Below are 19,182 nucleotides of genomic sequence, written 5' to 3'. Positions count from 1 at the left end.
GAACCTTATCAGAGTGTGAGCAAGAGCAGGGATAATAGCCCTTGTGGCTGAGACCCCTCACACGGTTGGAATGACTCAGTTGCCAGCATACGTAAAAGAACCCAAGAGTGTCCATCAGCCTCCATTTGGCCATCGGTCTCTTTCCTGAGCCCTCCTACTGGGGTTTCTTTTTCTGATCTCCCTGACTTCATTTTCCAATGAGACCAGTCACAGTGTCCAGTGTTCCTTGAAGAGGGGATTTTTCTTCTTCAACCCCTTGAAGATACTCTTTGGCTTTGGTTAAATCTTTTCTGATATCCCAGGCACCTCCTCAGTTACCTTAAGTAGATCCAACTCGCTCATGGTTAGAAGTCCTGGTTTGTCTCTCCCTCTCGTTGCTGCTGTTCCTGGAAGAGACTGTTCCCAGGTTTTTAGCCTTCCATGTGCCATCATGTCTTCCCTAGCTCTGTCAGTCAGCTTCTGTGAAATTCAGTTGCCCACCCTCCTCTCATCTCCCCCTACTTTTTCCTTCCGTTTCTCGGGAAATACTCTGCAGTGTGGCCCTCTCAACAGTATGTCTGCACTCCCTGGCCTGGACTTCTCCTTTGTCCTGACAGTCTCTCCTTTAGGCATTTATTTTGTATATGTCTCTGCATGTTTACCTCATGAAACTTTTGTAAAAACAAAAACCAAAACAAAACTTTCTACTATCGCATAAACAGTGTCGGTTACTTGTGTAGTTTTTAAAAAGATTAAGGAAGGAAAGGCATATTCCTACCACCCAGATGGGATCACTTGGTCTTCTACTCGTTGCTCCTTCAGGTATTAAAAGGCACCTGTTGTAATTCTCCATAAATCTTGTTCGGAATAAACATCCCTGGTCTCCTGCACACAATCTCCAGAGAGCTGGTTTGAGCCCCTCATCACCCAGGTCTCCGGCCCTGGCCCGGTTCGTGTGGCATTTCCCTATTCACACATGGCACCACTCAGAACGGAGCTGACCCGGGCACTCCATAGGTGTTGGCTACTCCCCTGTGAAGAGAGCATCCTTATGCCCACTCTGACCTCCTCCCACAGAGCTGTACCACAGGGACTGTCTAATGGACTGAAACTCTTTAAATTTTGTGGACATTTCAACCATTTTTAATTCGCGTATTTTAACTGACACTAGTTTCTCTTCTTCATTGTCCACCAAAAGATCATGAACGATTGTGTTGGTTTCTGAAGTCCAAATCGATATTCTGCCTGCAGTGCTTCTTTCACTTGGACCAAAAGAGGGATGGGGGCAGGTTGGGGATGACATGGTGTACTCTCTCAGAGGATCCAGGCAGATGACCAGTGATCTGGGCTTTCCTTGATTAGCCCTCACAAGCCTTTCTTTATGGGCACGCTCTAGAATCTTACTCCAGATTGATGCCAAGGCACACTCCTCCGTTGACCGAGTCTGTTGTCTCATTGAAAATTGGACCTGATTTGCCCATCTCCAATCTTTGGGCACATTTCTCCACTGTACTTGCTCCCAGATCCCTGACAGAACTATGGCAGCCTCATTTTTGAGGACTGTAGGGCCCCAAGATGTAATCTGTTGAAGCCAGAGGACTTGACCCCATTTATTGTGGCAGAGCTCTCTTCTGAAATGATTTCATCTATCTTGGGCTTTACTTTTTGTTTTTTTGTTTTGTTTTGTTTTGTTTTTCCTCAAGGCTGTTTTCCCCTCCTCAATCTGACAGGTAAAATAGCAATAAAATAGTTCTTCTGCTTTGTCGTCTGTCAGCATCGCACCTTTGCTGTCAAGCAGCCGATTAGTCTCTTCCTCAGTTGTCTCCATTTTTCAAATATAACTAAAGCAGGCCAGTTCAGTTGTCTTTACCATATTCTGTAAGCATAAATCTACTTTGGGCTTCAGCTATGTGAACACTTTTGATAGGTTGATGGTACTGTCCACCTTTGGCCTTCCCATCAGAAGTAATGGGATCTTGGGGCGCCTGGGTGGCTCAGTGGGTTAAGACTCTGCCTTCAGGGGCGCCTGGGTGGCTCAGTGGGTTAAGACTCTGCCTTCAGCTCTGGTCGTGATCCCAAGGTCCTGGGATCGAGCCCTGCATCGGGCTCTCTGCTCAGCAGGGAGCGTGCTTCCTCCCTTCTCTCTCTGCCTGCCTCTCTGCCTACTTGTGATCTATGTATCAAATAAACAAATAAAATCTTAAAAAGAAGAAGAAGAAGAAGAAGAAGAAGAAGAAGAAGAAGAAGTAGTAATGGGATCTTAACTCCATACTGTTGGTCTGAGTATTTGCAAAATGGCAAAAACATAAAGTCCAAAATAGGTTTCTTCACCTGTAAATGTCAGAGAGATTTCCTTTCTGCGCAACGAGAGCCATTAGGGAAGCTGTAGAGGGACAACAACATTCTGCAGAGGTGAGTTAACTCTGCCTGATTTGGGGGATGTCCAGGAAGGAATAAGAAGCTGCCTGGCCAAGACCTGGAAACTTATTTCTCAAGTCCTGTTCTGGACCCTGCCTACCAATCCCAAAAAGGTAAAAAGAGAAATCTATGGACAGACGATAAGACAGGGGAACACAAAAATAACAATTGTTGGCCTTCGACCGCATGACCTTCATGAGCCATGCTGACACGTGTCATGGCCTTCTTTTGTTGAAGCTGGAGTTGGGTGCACGGCTTAGGACCAGTACAGCCTATCTGCCTCTTTCCCCCTAATCCTAGTGATGAGGGAAAGTCATTCTGGAGAGGCAGCACGTACAGAAATAAAATGAGAGCCAGAACAAGATCACCCTCAAGTGTCCAATCAGAACCAGTTGAAGTCAGAGTAGCAGGAACACACCCTGAGTACTCTTACCCGGCAAACTATTTCGAGGAGAGCCAGAATGGAGATAGGCAGAGAGTGGGGAGGGACAGGGAGATTAACTTTCCTTCAAGGCAGCTTCCACTGCCGTGTCCACCTGGTGTACTGCTGCAGCGTTGTGAATGAGAGCATTTCGAAAAGAGAATGGAGTCAGAGAGAGATGCCTGGTGTGGCTTTTTGCCAAGAGAGAGCAGCCCCAAATTTTACCTGACAAGGTTTCTGGGAGCAGGGCAGGAGACTACCAAGAGTGAAGCCTGTTGTGTCCCCAGGCTCAGTCAGGTGCCTCTTATCCCTGAATCTAACCCACCCTTAGTAGAAAAGTGAAGAGATGTTAAGAGCTTTTCCTTCCCTAGTCCCCTTTGAGAATTATTGTGCAGTTATCTACTCTTGGGGAGCAACAACCCATATTATTATATAAAAGCTCAGGAAATTCGTGTGACAAAGAAAGGTATTTCCCAGACTATCTGAGCATGAATTTTTTTTTTGGTGGCTTCCTACTATTTATCACTCATAAGAGCGTTCCATGGAGGCCAACTTCAATTCATTGACTTTCTTGGTGAAGAGTTCACCAGGTAAATGAGGGAATGGACCCATCTTTCTGTGTTCTCACTTAATATTTACACACTCCTTTTCTATCTACATTCCCTGAAGCATTTGTTTCAATTCCATAGTTTTGACTACCGTGTAAATGTAACTATTCCCAAGTCTCTTTTTCTAATGCTGACCTCATTCTTGAGCATCACACCCACATTTCCAGCTGTGTACTTACTAGTCCCTCTGCCTGAGCATCAGTCACATGCCCTGAATTCAGCTTGCAAAGTCAAGAGGCAGTATCCTCTTCACCAGATTGGCTTCTTTCCACTCTCCTTGTCTTTAGTGATATCATTGCCCTCCAGGGACAAAGTTGGGAACCTCACTGGATTCCCAGACATTTCGTTTCCTTTACCCGGGAGGATATATTTAAAAATTTTGTGCATATGATAAATGCAGATAGAATAAAAAAATTTTAATGTATTTTATCTCTGAGACTTCTATCTATTCCCATAGACATAGTCCAGACTCTCATTTTTCATTTGGACAATTGCAATAGCCTTAGGTAAATTGTGGGGAAAGCAGGATTCTTGTAAGAAAAGGGAATTTGGCATGAGACCCTTTTATAAATCTTTGTCAAGATAAAATCTTAAAATACAGATACGCTAGAAAAATGTTGAGGCGATTATGACATTAATATTAATGAATAGGGTGGGGTTTTAAAGCTGGTGATCAAGAGAAGCAGGAATGTCCCAGTACTACTCTATCAATCTGCCTTGTTTTCTGTGGAATTCTGGAGGGATCTGAACACATGTCCGGAAATGACCATGGGAAATCAGCATACCATTTTATCATTAAAGCCTATGGGAGGCCACCTAAGTACAATTTATTTTTTCATTTATGCAGTTCCTTAGGGTCACAACAACTATGGACAGTTACTGTACAAAACAACACCGTTCCAAGTAACTATTTTAGTTTGACTTGGGATATGCAAATTTCCTTTAGTGATTCAGTCAGCATCGTTAATAAACTAGTGAAAAAAAAAAAGACAAAACCCCAAGCTATATGTAAAGTCCCTTGCGCATAAACTCATCTAATCTGAAGAAAGTGGTATTGCCCTGTTTTTCAAATGGGGAAAATTAAGTCACAGAGTGGCTGCTGCTATTCCCAGCATAGCTAGTTAATAGCTTGAACTCGACTTTGAACTCCAGGCCCTAGTTACTTTCCACTCCACTTCCCATCGGCTCACAAAACCTCACTGATGGTTATGTTCAGTGAATGAGAGATGGGTTCCCAAGCTTTGTCGTGTAAGGAACTGGCATGGAATTGTATAAGGAACTGGCAGGGTAACTGTGAGCAGGTAGAACCAAAGAGGGCTTACAGAGAAGGCATCTAGCCTCTGTCCTAACCACGGGCCACCAGCGAGCCCAGCTGCCCTGTGAGGTGAAGTCCTGCAGCTTAGTTTTGAACAGGGGCTATGGCAACAAGGATGCCCTGTTTACTTTCACAGTGTAGGTTGCAAGACCTTCTAAAACATTACACATTCTAGAATGAATTGTTCATGGATCTGACTTTGCCCTTACAGAGCAGATGTAGTTCTTGATTTATAGCACCATAAAGAGAAACAGTGAAGGACGCCTCAAGACTTGGCAGGCGAATATAGACAAAGCTCCTCCATATCCTTTTGAATTCCAGGGGTGGGGACTCATGGTTTCCGACCAATGCATAATGTGAAGATTTGAAAACTCTTTTCCTGTTTCCAACCATAGAATCTTACTTATTTGATTTAAATAGAATTTCCTCTTGTTTGTTTTGTTCTGCGCATGAAGAACTGGTCACCCGCCATTCTTTGAGTAAAACCATTTCAAATTGCGTGAAGGAGAGTGTGATCAAGTCATTCCTCATTCTTTCCTTCAGGCTGAAATACCACAGTTGTTTTAATTTCCTTCAGAGCATCTATTTTCTACCCCCTTGAGTTTTTTTAATTTCTCTTTTTGGGATTCTGTTCATTTGTTCCATCGCATTGCTTTTTTAAAGTGAAGAGGTCAGATCTGGACCCAGCTCTAACCTGTGTGTGACTAATGCAGAGCGTTAGTAAAGAAGAGATTGCTTCCCAGATGCTGCATGTCCTACCTGCCTGGGCACATGAACACTGAGCTATTGTAGTTATCGTGTATTTTTAGAAAGGAAGGGGGATCCATCCTATTCCCAAATGACTACAGTAGAGAAAAAAAATAAAGTAAAGAAAAAAAAAAGGTGAAGTCCTGCAGCTTAGTTTTGAACAGGGGCTATGGCAACAAGGATGCCCTGTTTACTTTCACAGTGTAGGTTGCAAGACCTTCTAATACATTACACATTCTTCGGTGGCCTCACCCAGTCTAGCTACTTGCTATGGGGAGAAAAATGTGCTCACTTGGGGGCTTGAAAAGTATGTGTCCATTTGTGCTGGGGGAGCTGTGTCTTGCTGTGGATTATAGGTATTGACCTTGCACTTGAGAAGAACCAGATATATACCTGCTGATGCAAATGGAAAATGAACCTTTAAGTGGTCAGTGTGTGTACTAAAATCTAAACACAGAGGCAGAACTTTTCAGCAAAGTTCTTTTAAAACTGTGTAAAATGAGAAATGACTGTGGGATTTTCAGAAATAAATTTAGATTGAACTCTGTGGTACTTGAAGAGAAAATTTTAAAACCCGCTGTTGGCAATGGAAAATGGTGCAGCCACTTTGGAAAACCAATTGGCAGTTCCTCAAAAAATTAAACAGTTACCATGTGACTCAGCAGTCCCACTCCTAGGCATATAGCCAATAGAATTAAAAGCATAATCACACCAAAACTTGTAAATGAATGTTCATAGCAGTATTAGTCACAGTACCCAGAATGGGGGCAAACCAAATGTCCATCAAGTGATGAGTGGATACATAAAATGTGGTATATCTATATAGTATCTATATATAATATCTATACAGTGCAATATTCATTTAGCCATGAAAAGGAAAAAAGTAGTGATGCATGCTACGACAAGGATAAACCCTATAAACGTTATGTTAAGTGAAAGACACTGGGCACGAAAGGCCGTATATGATATGATCGCATTTATATGATATATCCAGAATAGGCAAATCCATAGACACAAAGTAGATCCGTGGTTGCCAGGGGCTGAGGGAGGGTGGGGGAACAGGGAGTGACTGCTGATGGGTACCGGTAGGGTAAGTGGTTCTTTCTGATGGGATGAAAATGTTCTGGAATTATATAGTAGTGACAACCTCGTGAATTTACTCAAAAATACTGAATTGCACACTTTAATTAGATGAACTTTATGAAATGTGGTTTATAGTTTTTTTTTTAAAGTAGAACACATAACCCCACTGTTCATTTATAGATGGATCCCTTGTTATTATTATTATTAATATTTTAAGAAATAATCACCTCGGAAAGTTTTCTTTAATGACTAAGGCTTTTATTACTTTGGGAAATGTCATGCTGGTGCATTGGGTTTCATGAATGTTGCTGGTAAAGCAAGATTCTTGTAGAAAGTGGTGGAAGTATGACATTGAGATATTATTCTGGGGGCTATGAATACAGCCTGGGGCTGGTTGTGAGAAAAACAAGAACATCCGAGTCAGTTATAGCTCTACAAATGGTCACTTATTTGTGCTACTATTCAAAGACCAGTAATTTTTTTCTCCTGACCATTCCTTGGTGAATATTTTTGCTGGGAAACCTAACTGGGTGCTTGAGGTTCTGTTAAATGAATCATCGTATTTGCAAACTTTTTCTTCAGTATCCATTCTGAAAATGGAATGACTAGACACACACCCAAACTAATTCCAGGCTCGTGGGATTATTTTTTCCCTTCAGCTATTTTCTGGCACCTCTAATTAGCCTCGACAGCCTGGCTGTCCTCTGACGGTGGTAACCCCTGCTTGTTCCGTCAGCTGCCCTGCTTTCTTTTCTGTCGACACATTTCTAATACCTCTGAAGGAGACAGATGCTTCTGCTGCATCTGAACAGGACTCACAAGGTCTGATGCTTTTTGACAAAATGGATGCCTCCTCCCTGTATTTTGGAATTGATATACACTGTCAAAAAGGGTTTTCTGAATGGTTTCTCTTTGTCACCTTGTATCAGATTTTCTCCTCCATTCTGGAAATATGCAGTTTAATGTTGCGTTTCAAATCACTTTCAACTGAAAAAGTGTGTAATGGAATCAGGGCATCCCATGAATACTCTTAACAGTGTGGAAGATGCCTTTTGTTTGCAGCTGTGCGTTCCAAGGGGACTGGTGACAACAGTGAAATTATACTGGGGGGGGGGTTGCTTCATAATGGTCTCCTTGTCCCTTATGATTTAAGAGATGCACCAAGGGTGACTTCTCCCATCCTCACGCTTCAGTATTGGTTTGTACGTATTAGAATCTAAACTGTGGCGATTGCCACCTGAGAAGAAAAGCAGTCACTGTACCAGTTCGCCCCTGTTTCTCTACCCCACATACCTGAGGCTTATTTTCCGAATCGTTTAAATTTAGGCTTGAAAGACGCCTGAGAAATGATCTGGTCCTATCTCTCCTTTTTCTAGGCAAGGACATCAAGGTCCAGAGCCAAAGATGGGCATGAGGTAGGGCTGGCACCCGCAGATTCTGATTCCCAGGCCAGGTCCATCTCTGCCATCCCGTGTGGCCTCACTACTGTGGGTAACGCACACATGCGCGCCTCCCTCCCATGCAGCGGGCTTTCGGAGCTGGGAGAGGGTTCAGCAATGAGCCATTGCCCCGCAGGACTGTCAGTTAGTGCTTTGGCTTTCACAGCATCACCTCCTGGGTAAAGTGTCTGAACTTACCACCACCCAGAGAGGATGGATAGTGCAGAACCTTCCTCCTGCACATTTGCGTGTCATATATGTACACCTGCTTAATGACACACGTGGTAGTTTCCATGCCGCCGGGCTGGCTGACCTCTAAACAGTGAGATTGGAATGAAGTTCTGTGCTGTTGGGACTCTTTCAAAGGTGAACCTCAAAGCACTTTCTTTGCTGGCTGGCTGTTCCCATGCCTCAGAGAGAAGAAGAAATCAAGGGATGGCAAGAGGAAGCACCTTACTTTCAGTTCTGACTTCAGGAGTGAGCTTGATCCCTCACTTCTGTTTTGCTTGAAAGACTTTTCATACCTCTTATTCCATGGAAACTGGACTGCTGGAGCATTACCTGCTTTTTAAGTGCAGCAGCCTGGCATTTCTTTTCCATTTCTGCTCTGCAGAGAGGGTACCAGCATTAAACTTGGAGGGGTGTGTGTGTGTGTGTGTGTGTGTACATGTATGTGTACTTACACGTGGGTACATATATATAAAGTCTGTATTTATAAATCTAAATCTGTATGGTATACCCATTTTCCCCCACTCTTTGTGCCACTTGGAGAAAGCCTTCTATTGAGGCTGACAATAATATATTTATTAGTTGTCCCCTTACCATGTCTGTATGGCCTCTATTTGCAAAGTCATGTAACTGTGATCTTGGAGATTTTGTTTGGTTTTGAGCCCAAAGGGTTTACCTTGTGGAGGCGGAAGGGCTGAGAGGCCATCTGCCCAGGCCTGTGCCTGGCGGAACATGCGCTTCTGGGCTTGCTGAGGGTCACAGGAAGGGAGCAGTGACAAAAGTTTTCTGGCATTTGCCCTGTGATTCTCCAAATGTCATCTTCTTCTTAAAACAATGTCATTTTTAAATGACATTTAAAAATATCTTACAACAAAGACATTTTGGGGCTTAAACATTTTGTATTTTTATAAAAAAATCCAGCCACTGGTTTCTCAGCGGCTCCTGACACAGCTGCGATATCCCCCTGCTGTCGCGCCTCTGCCCTGACTGATGACCCCTGACCGATGACCTCTGGCTAATGACCTCTGACATGTGATTGGGCGCTGGGTAGAGTTCTGTGGACCTGTGCTTGGGGCATACAGGGTTTACAAAGATTGGTAGTGGAACAAAGATGAGTCTGCACTTAGTAGGACTTGAGGTCTTCTATGAGTATCTGGCCCAATCTGGGCAAACAAAAGGAACATACATTCCTGGTAGCAGTCAAATACCAAAAAGATATGTGAGGCAAAATTAACTCTCACACTTCTGTACCTTTGTCCCTGCTCAGTCAAATGTATTTTTTTTTTAATCCTGTCAAGCTGCCAGGTGGTGTGGTGGTCCAATGAGGACACTGCCCCAAACTGAAGGTAGCAGTCAACCTTTATTCACTTCCTGTAATCCTGAAGGCAAGAGGCAAAGAAAAAGAGACATGCCAGCTCCCCAGTGATCCATTTTTCCCAAAGGCACCTGGGCAGGCGAGGCTCAGTTGGCATGTGGCACAGACCCAGGGAATCTTCTCACTGCTAAGGAGCCTTTGCTTCTGCCCCTCCCTTTAAAACCAGGGGATGGTGGGGGGAGGGGGTAAGAAGGAGAAGGATTCAAAGTGGAAAAGTACTGAGTGAGAATGGAGAAAAGTGCCAGAGCCAGGATTCCCATGGAGCTGCCAGGGCTGGGAAGGCAGATTGGTGCATAAATGTGGCTGGTGGGGGAGGCTGCGTCTCCCTCTGGAGACTGAAGCGCACTGGCTGGGCCCTCATCTGGTGGGGAAGGGCAGCTTCCGGGGGAGGGGAGGCTGCCTGGTACTACCTTTGTACCTTTTGGGGGTGGCACCTGAAGGTTTTGGCCTGGGATCAGGCCATATGATGGGGCCATATATGATCAGGCCATATATGGAGTATCTGTGTTTAGTTTCTGTTTTTACAAAAATGGGATTATGCCACATATTACTCTGAAACTTGCTTTTCTCACATAACCGTACATCATGGATACCTCTTACTTCAGCATACTTAACTCTTCTTTTTGTTGTTGTCATTGTTGTTGTTGTTTTGTTGTTTTGGGGGTTTTTTGTTTATTTTGTTTTCTTAATGACCATATAATATCTTATGGATTACAAACCAATCCATTCAGTATTTCCCCTTTTGATAGACATTGAGAACATTTCCAGTCTTTGCCGCAACAAATAATGTCAGGTATGAATTCTTGTCTGTATATCCTATGTACTGAGTTGTCTGTTTTTTTTTTAGGATATAGTCCCTAAAGTAGGATGACTGAACCATCGACTGCATCATTATAATAGATTTAAAAGGTCTAACCATTTACATTCCCAGTAATTATGAGAATGGCTTTTTCCTCTCACCCTCTAAGAACTACTACCCGTCGTTAATTTTTTCAACAAATGTTTGCCAGTCTGATGAACAAAAGTTATATGTTATTTTTACTTTAATTTGCATTTTCCTGGACCAGTGAGATGGAGCATCTTTTCTTGTGTTTATTGAACATTTGCATTTTCATTTCTGTCGGTTGCCTAATCATATCTGTTACCCATTTTTTTTTCCCCTTTGCTTGTTTGTCAGATGCCTCTTGAAGAGTGTCATTGCTACTCTGAGGTGGGATTTCACAGGAGTTGGTGTGATCCCCTTAACAGAAGTTGTAAAATCGAGTGAATATTTGAAACGAACATCTCATTTGACCCCTTATTTTTCTCTTGACCAGTTAATGATTTGACTAACTTGGGGAACAAAATGCCAGTCTTTTTGACTCCAAATTGTGACCTTAAAGGATAGAAATAGCTAAGTTTTCAAGAAATGTTCTCTGAACTCAAAATTCTCATCAATTAGCAATAAATTGCTTTTATCTATGTGGCTAATGTTTGAAGAGGGTGGGAGAACATTTTAAAAACCGTTAATGTCTTAGCCTTACATTCTCTTCTCCCATCCTTGCCGTTGACTCCGAAGAACACGTTAGACCTTACCCTTCACCACATTACAAATAAGGCTCCATCTACCTTGCCGGACAGGAAATGAAAGCGTGTGAATATCAGTTTCAGTCTCTGTGAATGAAAGGCTAGACTTAACTTTGGGGATTATGCTTAGGAGCCACCCTCTGGTAAGAGATACCAGGTAGGAAGTGGTTGCCCGTGGATTAAATCACCTCAACCCTAGCAAGCCCCTCGCTTAATCTTTGGCCAGTCTCTGAGTAAGGAAATGGAATGTCACCCAAAATCTGACCGTAGATCTGATGGCTAAGAAGAAAGGCCAGGGCATCTGCCTAATTTTCCTTGATTCTTACCATGGCCACAGCTTTTTTTGGTTTTGTTTTAGATAGTTTTCTTTAAGAAAAGCAGCCCATAAAATAACGAAGTGGAAGATACAAAGTATCCGAGGATCCCATGATGACAGAATGTAGCTTTAAAGCATTTCTCTGGTTTATTGGTTGTTTAGTGCAAGATTTGTCAGCCTTCACACGCACTCTGTTCCCTTTGAAACCCATTCCCTCTCACTGCCCTGCTCCAGATTGGAGACCAGCACTCTGACACATTGATCCCAAGATCAGAGGGATGAAAGAGCGAAAGATCAAAAGGAAGCCAGGAAGCACATAGGAAGAGGCATCATGATTTAGGGACTGGAAAGTCTGACTGCCAAACATGCTGTCATCTTTAATCCATGGGCGTCTCGTAAAGGAAGAACTTGGTAGTTCAAACAGAACTGAAGAACGTTCTGTACATAGATGGGTTGGATATAAAGATCTATTTAAGAAAGTAATTAGCTAGGGTTAGCCCAGCGGCAAATATTCAAACTGAAGGCTGATATCTCTCTGTGTGTGAATTTGAGATTTAAAAAACAGACCAGGGTGGCGGCTGAAGGTCAAGGGTTCTGCCTCATTTGCCTTCATCTCTCGAGTCCCCTTTTTAGTGGTGATCTAACCAGAATGACATCCTTTTACGTTCATTGTCTTTTGTAAAACCAATGAAAAGGCATATTTTCGTTGGCATGGACATTTAAAGGTCTGGACTGTACACAGTCAATTAGAGATAATAATGTTGTTACTGGGAATAGTTTTATTCGAGGCCATTGCTCTGGATACATCTGTGGATCCTCCCAAGTGTAGCTCACTCACTCTTTATCCACATAATCGTCTATCCATCAGCGGTCACTGTGTGTCTGTCACAGGCCAAGCATTGTGTGCTGAGATTCAGAGACAAGGCCGCAGGCGCTGGCCAGAAAATGTGCACAGGTAGTTAGAGAAGCCATGGGAGCAGCCGCCGTGGTGAGGATTGGTGACGGCTGTGACATACACACCATGGTACCACAGAGAAGGGGCCTCGGAGGTAAAGCAGGAGGGCAAGAGAAGGCATTCTTCTGGGTGGACTCTCGAAAGCAATAGCTTGTCCAGAAGAAGGACGAGGAGGATGTGTGAGAATAATGAGAGGGAGGCTGAAAGCCAGAAACAGAGGCAAAACGCAGATAATGGTGGATTTTGGAAATGCTAGGGGAGCCCAAGGGAGTTTAGGCAGGGATATGACTTGGCGAGAATCATGCTTTAAAATCACCGTGGTGACCAAGCACGGGGTCAGAGGAGGGCAGAAGTGGGAGCAGCAGAGAGCTCCTGAGTCGCGTGGACTAGCTCTGATAGGGCCTGGAACCAAGGTGCTAATGGTGGGAGTCAAGGAAAGGAACAGATTCATATGCTGTTGGGGAAGTGAAGTTTACAAGATTCGGTGAGTGTTGGGATGGTAGGATGAGGGACAGGAACAGTCTGAGAGGGCTCCCTTGTGTGGGGGAGGCGACTAGGTGGGAAGGCCTGTTTTTCCCTAAGACGGAAATGCTGGAAGGACAGAGCTGCGAGTGGAGTGGAGTAGGATTATTAATTGTCTGAAACATGCTGAATCTGAGAGGATGCTGAGATATCTGTTGGCGGTTGGCTGTTCCAGGCCAGAGGTGCTGGAAAGGATAGTTGGGAGTCATTGGCATATGTGGTTGTCGAAGCCTTTTACTCGTTCAGTAAATTTTAAGGGAGTAAGTCAGGCCAGCTTCATGGATGTGCGACTGTGGGTTACACAGGCCTCATTCTAGGGAGGGCCCCACATTGGGTTTGATGCACTGTTGTCACCATCTTAAAATACTCACTAATTTTTAATCAAGAGGCCCTGCATTTTTATCTTGCGCTGGACCCTGGAAATTAGGTACCCAGTCCTGCTTATCGTGGCTTGGCCCTGTTACAGTAGTGAGGCTACAGTGTTGAGTAAGACAGCCATGGTTCTTGCCTGAGGTGCTCACAGGCCTGCATGTTAAGTCATCAATAACGAAACGTGATGTGCTCTGTATTAGAGTAGCAGGCTCAGGGACCACGTGGGAGAGGTGGTTAAACCTAACCTTGGGGGTGAGAGAGTTAGGAAATGAGATTACTCAGGAAGCGGAGGAGAGAGACAAAATGGTAGCCCATAACATCAGAGGAGGCATAGAGAAGTCTGAGAAGGGAGCCTTCAGGGACATAGGGAATCCAGGAGAAGGGGTGTCCCAGGAGCCAGATCAGAAGAGACTGTCCAGTGCTACCAAGCAGATTAGGAATGAGGGCATGTCGAGTGGGTAGAGCAACAAAAGAGCCCATTGGATGCTTTTGAGAGCAGTGGGTTAGAAAGGGCACCAAGAATTAATTTACCTCTGTTACCAAGAATGTATTTACTAAGGGATCAGTGGGAGGTGGGGAAGTACAACCCCTAAATGTAGGTTATTATCTTAGTCGGAGAGAAAAGTAAACAGGCTCTAAAAGGTGGGTTGTGGATTAGGAGAATATCAGTTTTTGTTACGTTTTGTTTGATTGTAAGCTGAAAGTGTTTGGAGCACAGGTTTGAACTATGGGCCTATGGGCAGAGAGCCATAGGTACAGAGAGGGAATAACTCATGTAGGGAAGGCCTGCATGGGAAGTAATGTATGGACACACCCTGGTCGGGAAGAGAAGAGAACAGGATAGCAGAGGGAGCAGGTGCATTTCTAGGTGAAGACCCCACTTGGCTTGGAAGTCAGCTCCACTTGTGCATGGGAGCGTCTGCTACCTCTGTCTTCCTGCCTCGAATTCAAGGGAAACACGTCTCCTGAATTCTCTCATTTGCTCTCATATTCAACAAATAGTTACAGGGCTCCTGCTGTGTGACAGGCGAGCATTTGGAATCTAAGAGCAAACAAGACCAGATGAGCTCACCTGTAGGTCCTACAAGAGGAACTTCTGTGGCCTGATGGCGCAGTGTTGGCTCCTCCCCCCCACCCTTCTCCGAAGTCTCTGACACTGTCTTCCGTCTTCTCTACCTTCCTCCTTTGACTCATTATCTTTTCCTTCCTTCCCAGATAGCCACCTGTCCTAGTTGGAGCCTGGAAGCTGGAATTCAGGGACCATGTAGAAAAGGGGAAGAAAAGTGAAAACTAGTTGTAAGCAAAATTTTGAAATAGAAGGTTGCCCTTGGAATTTATTGCCTAATGACTTTTGATCTTATCCCCCTGGTTCTCGAGGCCCTTCATGATACTTTGAGATAAGGCTCTAACCTAGACCTTCTTTCAAGCTCTCCAGATCTCTCCATCTTCTGTCAAATCCTCTACTCCCTTATTCAGGAGTTAGCCTTAGCTGATGAATTAGGATAGAGTCCATTTGAATGAACACACTGATTTGTGAATGGTGGATATCACCTTCCTTGCCTGGGTAAGGGGGTTGCATTTTACAAGTGACTCTGGATTTATAAGAAGGAAATTTAATTAGTCCTATTTTTGGCATCATCATGAAAGAGGCCATATGAATATTACATCTTCTTCCCAGTCCTTTCCCCTAAAACCTTCCATTTTCTCATAGCTTCCACTGGTTTTCTTGTAGACCCACTAATTCTCTAAAGCCCTGTGTGTTGTTTGGTATCATCCCCTCCCTTACCTGCCCTCCTGCCAGTTTCTATGACAGCAGCAAGTGGGTATAGGTGGTGTGGGGTGGGGGGGGGGGCAGGGGAGAGGTTGGGACAGCTGCAGCCATTTATAGGGATTGCTTCTGAGTTGGGGACCACCTCTGTTGGGGGAGGAAGGGGTGGCTGGGGAGTCTTGGCACAAAGAATGCAGCTGACCCTAGAGTCAGTGATGCAGCCACCCAGAGCTGAGCTCAGGGAAGGCATTTCCCCTCCTTGGGGCTCTTCACAGAGAAGTTTGTGGGATTCCTGCTCCCTGGTACCTGGGAGCTGTTGGGTTCCTATAGAATGCAGTTTGCAAGCCACTTGACTGATAGGGGGGAAATGGCTGCTAGGAACCACTTCAGAACAAGAAGACCCAGGAACAGGAGGCTCCATCTGGACGAGACCTAGGAAACGTTCCTCCACCGTTAGCAATGCTGTGGCCTCTCCCTTAGGTAGCTCCTCAAGAAGCTCTCTTCTAGCAAATGCTTGAGTCAGCAGTAGCTTTGGGGCACATTTGTGGAAGTGTGTGATTTTCCCTAAGCTTCGGGATGAGATGAAAATGTTTTTTCCCAGACCCAGAATACTACCCCTGAACTCAGGAGTCTCAGTCAGGCATTCTAAGATTGGATCACCTGGGGATTGTATAACAGTGAAGATTCTGATACAGTAAGTCTGGGGTGGGACCCAAGAGTCTGCATTTCTGATACGATCCCAGGTGAAGCCAGTGCTCCTGGCCTAAGGACACGTGGAGTAATGAGGATCTGAAGCTGTACTGTCTACTACATTAAGTGCTAGCCATTGTGACTGCTTAAACTTAAAGATAAATGAATTAAAATTAAGTAAATATAAAAAATTCACTCTCTCAGCTGCACTAACCATAATTTAGATGCTCATTACCCACATGTGGCTGTTGGCTGCCATATTAGATTACACAGATTAAAATATTTCCATTATCACAGAAAGTTCTGTTGGAGAACATTAGTTTACAGTAAGCCTCAGTTTCCCTCATTTACTTTTTCATACATTTATTCACTGAACATCTATTATGTGCCAAGGAGGTTGTTTGGTCCTGGCCATTAAGGGATGGTTCCAGCTAACAGAAAAAAGTAAACGTCAGCTACCCTAAATGTAATGTTCTTAAAGTAAAGATACCTATAATATGGTGAGGGATCCGTAGTTGGTAACAGTGAATGTTGCCACGCAGGTTAGAGGAAAAGGCGTCACTAGGGCATTTCATGTGTGTTCTTTTTTTTTTTTAAGATTTTATTTATTTGACAGAGGTCACAAGTAGGCAGAAGGCCAGGCAGAGAGAGAGAGGACAGCAGGCACCCCGCTGAGCAGAGAGCCCGAAGTAGGGCTTGATCCCAGGACCCTGAGATCATGACCTGAGCCAAAGGCAGAGGCTTAACCCACTGAGCCACCCAGGTGCCCTATATATTCTTTTTTTTTTTTTAAAGATTACTTATTTATTGAGAGGGAGAGAGAGTGTGCAAATGCGTGTGAGTTGGGGGAAAGGGAGAATCTCAAGCCGACTCAGCACAGAGCCTGACATGGGGCTCAGTGTCACAACCTGAGCCGAGATCAAGAGTCAGACGCTGAACCAACTGAGCCCCCCAGGCGCCCCTCATGTGTGCTCTGAACCAGGCTGTGCACATAGCACAGAATTGAGGTCCTTAGGAGGTCAGCTACTGACAGTACATTTTTTTTAACCATTTCAGGGCCATAATCATCAGAAATGGAGAAATCATCCCCATGTCTTCAGAATTTACCCCCGAGACTGAGCGCCAGCGACTTCAGTACCTGGTAAGAGCCATGTCGGTTTGGTGGAGCACCGTGGCCTTGGGGATGGTGTCAGAGCTGTTTCGGAGGAACGTGTCGCTATTGACATGGGAGCAGGCCCACAGCAGTCAAACGACATATGGTCTTAACTCCCCCCACACACCTTCTGGATCACACATCCTAGCTCCGTGTGTGACGACACACTCCACCTCCGTGAATTTATTATTGTGGCTGTTTTCCTCCCATCTGTAACCAGCCGAAGACACGATGTGCTCTGTTTCTTTTAATGGTTTAGTATGTACGATATGAGATGGGGTGTTGGATAACACAGTTACCATTCTTCTACCCCTCACTTGAACTGAAGATGGGGGCTCAGTCCTGAGGAGGAGGGCAGCCCCGAGATCCCACTGACACCCCACCACTTCACACGCAGATTTGAAGTCTCAGGGGCCTTTTGGGAAAGATGCAGGTGTCAGAAAACCTGTTTCTGCCCTGAAAATAAGTTCTCCGTGTAGATCACCCTCTTTGGAGTGAAATTACGAGTAGGCTATAGGAGGGCTATTTGGTTTTTCAGATCTTGAGAGTTTTTGCTTCACCTCGAGCTTTGAGTTTTCTGGAAAAGAGAAGGCACTTCCCTGTCCTCAGATTCCAGGGTCAGGGCATTTGGCTTTGAATCTCAGTTCAGTGACGGTGGCAATCGTGCGAGGTTACGATCTTTGGGGACTGACAGCGTGATTAGTCGTCCTATGGATGACATCTTTTTTCTTGCCAACTGGCTTTCTTTTTAGACAGCACGGCTAAGGTAGAGATCCTCTGCTCTTAGGAAAAAATAGATCCCGGCTACTCAAGAAGGACTTTGTTCATGTCTTTGCATTTCGGCGTGTGTGAACAGTCCGGGTTTGATCACTTTGGCCAGTTTAGAAAGGGTTGAAAGGGTTGTGCACGTTCCCTTAGCTCCCTTGTCTAGTTTGTTTTACTCAATATTTAAGCTGTGTTGGTCTGGTACATAATGACAGCAGGAATCCAAACCCAATATAAAAACATTTGTTTCACTCTTTCACCAACTGTTGTTCTCTAGCCTTTCTGTTGTTTTTTTTCAAACGAATAAACTTGTAGCCACTCCGGGGAAGCCCAGGCTTCAGAACGCTCATTCTTTTTGGCAGTCTGGGCAGGGGAAGGGACACTGCGGCAGCCGCAAAATATCCTCATTCCCGTGCCAACTCACTGACTTGCGGGCTGGCTAACTTTGTGCAAGTCTCTCAACCTTTCCAGACCTCGGTTTGTCACTTACACAGTGGAAAGCTAGATGAGGAGGTCACCAGGGACCTTCAGGCTGCAAGATCCTTCCAAGTAGAGTTCATAACAGCTGCCCTCCTTGTCACCTGTCTGGCTTTCCCCAATCCATCTTCCACAAAGCCACCCCAGTGAGCTGATCATGAACCTGTCACTCCCCTGCCTAAAATCCTTTTGGCTTCTCATACTGTACAGAATGCGGACCATACTCGGTAGACCCAGAATCATGGTCTCCATCCACCTCTCCTCCATCATTTCTCTGTTGCCCCTACCAACGCCACCACGTGTCTCAGGCTGTAGGCAGAGAACCACCTTCCATTTCTGGGCCACACCTTGATCTCCCCAACCTGCATGCCTTTGGACGTATGCCCTTCCTGGGTAGCCTTCCCCTGTCCTCTGCCAGGGAAACTGCTCTTCGTGCTTTGAGACCCCAGCATAAATGTCACGACCTCTAGGAAGCTTCCCCTCCCTCTCCTAGGGGTGAGTGTCAGTCCCCCATGCTTGTGCCCTGGAAGTACCCCACAGAAGCCCCATGCTATTGTATTGCTGGTTGCCATCCCTCTTTCCCCTTCCCGACTGAGTCCTGGAGGGCAGGCTCCTTGCCTTTGTCACTTCATATTGTACCCCTCATGGAAGAGATACTAAACTGGGATTCGTTGAATAAAGGGAAGAAAGAACCAATATCTGTATTGACTTCTGGATCATTACCACGCAGTACTCTCCCCTCCTCCTTCCCCTGAAACCTGTCACAGCCCTTTGCCTGGCCATGCCTCAACTACACTGTCTTCATCACCTCCTTGCCCTTTTGTGAAAACTGTGTCCTGTTTTCCTGCTGAATCCAATGGGAAACAGCAGGTTGACTTTTTTTTGTTTTGCAATGATTTCATGTCTTCATGTTACAAGAATGGTACAGAGAGTTCAAAATGTTAACTTTTAAGGAGGGATGAGAATGCTGACATTCATCAGATTC

At 44.8% G+C, this 19,182-nt stretch overlaps 1 protein-coding gene across 1 annotated transcript in view; it reads left to right on the top strand.

Annotated features, from left to right (window-relative positions):
- The window catches only part of PPM1H (protein phosphatase, Mg2+/Mn2+ dependent 1H), a 259,333-nt gene that overhangs the window by 155,031 nt on the left and 85,120 nt on the right, over nucleotides 1–19,182 (top strand). Inside the window, exon 5 of the mRNA XM_080811226.1 lies at nucleotides 16,859–16,943. Coding sequence (XP_080667352.1) covers nucleotides 16,859–16,943 — 85 coding nt within the window. The remainder of the gene's footprint in view (nucleotides 1–16,858; nucleotides 16,944–19,182) is intronic.

Source organism: Martes martes (genome assembly GCF_963455335.1).
Source record: "Martes martes genome assembly, chromosome: 8".
NCBI classification, from domain to species: Eukaryota; Metazoa; Chordata; class Mammalia; order Carnivora; family Mustelidae; genus Martes; species Martes martes.
This window is presented reverse-complemented; position numbering and strand designations above follow the sequence as displayed.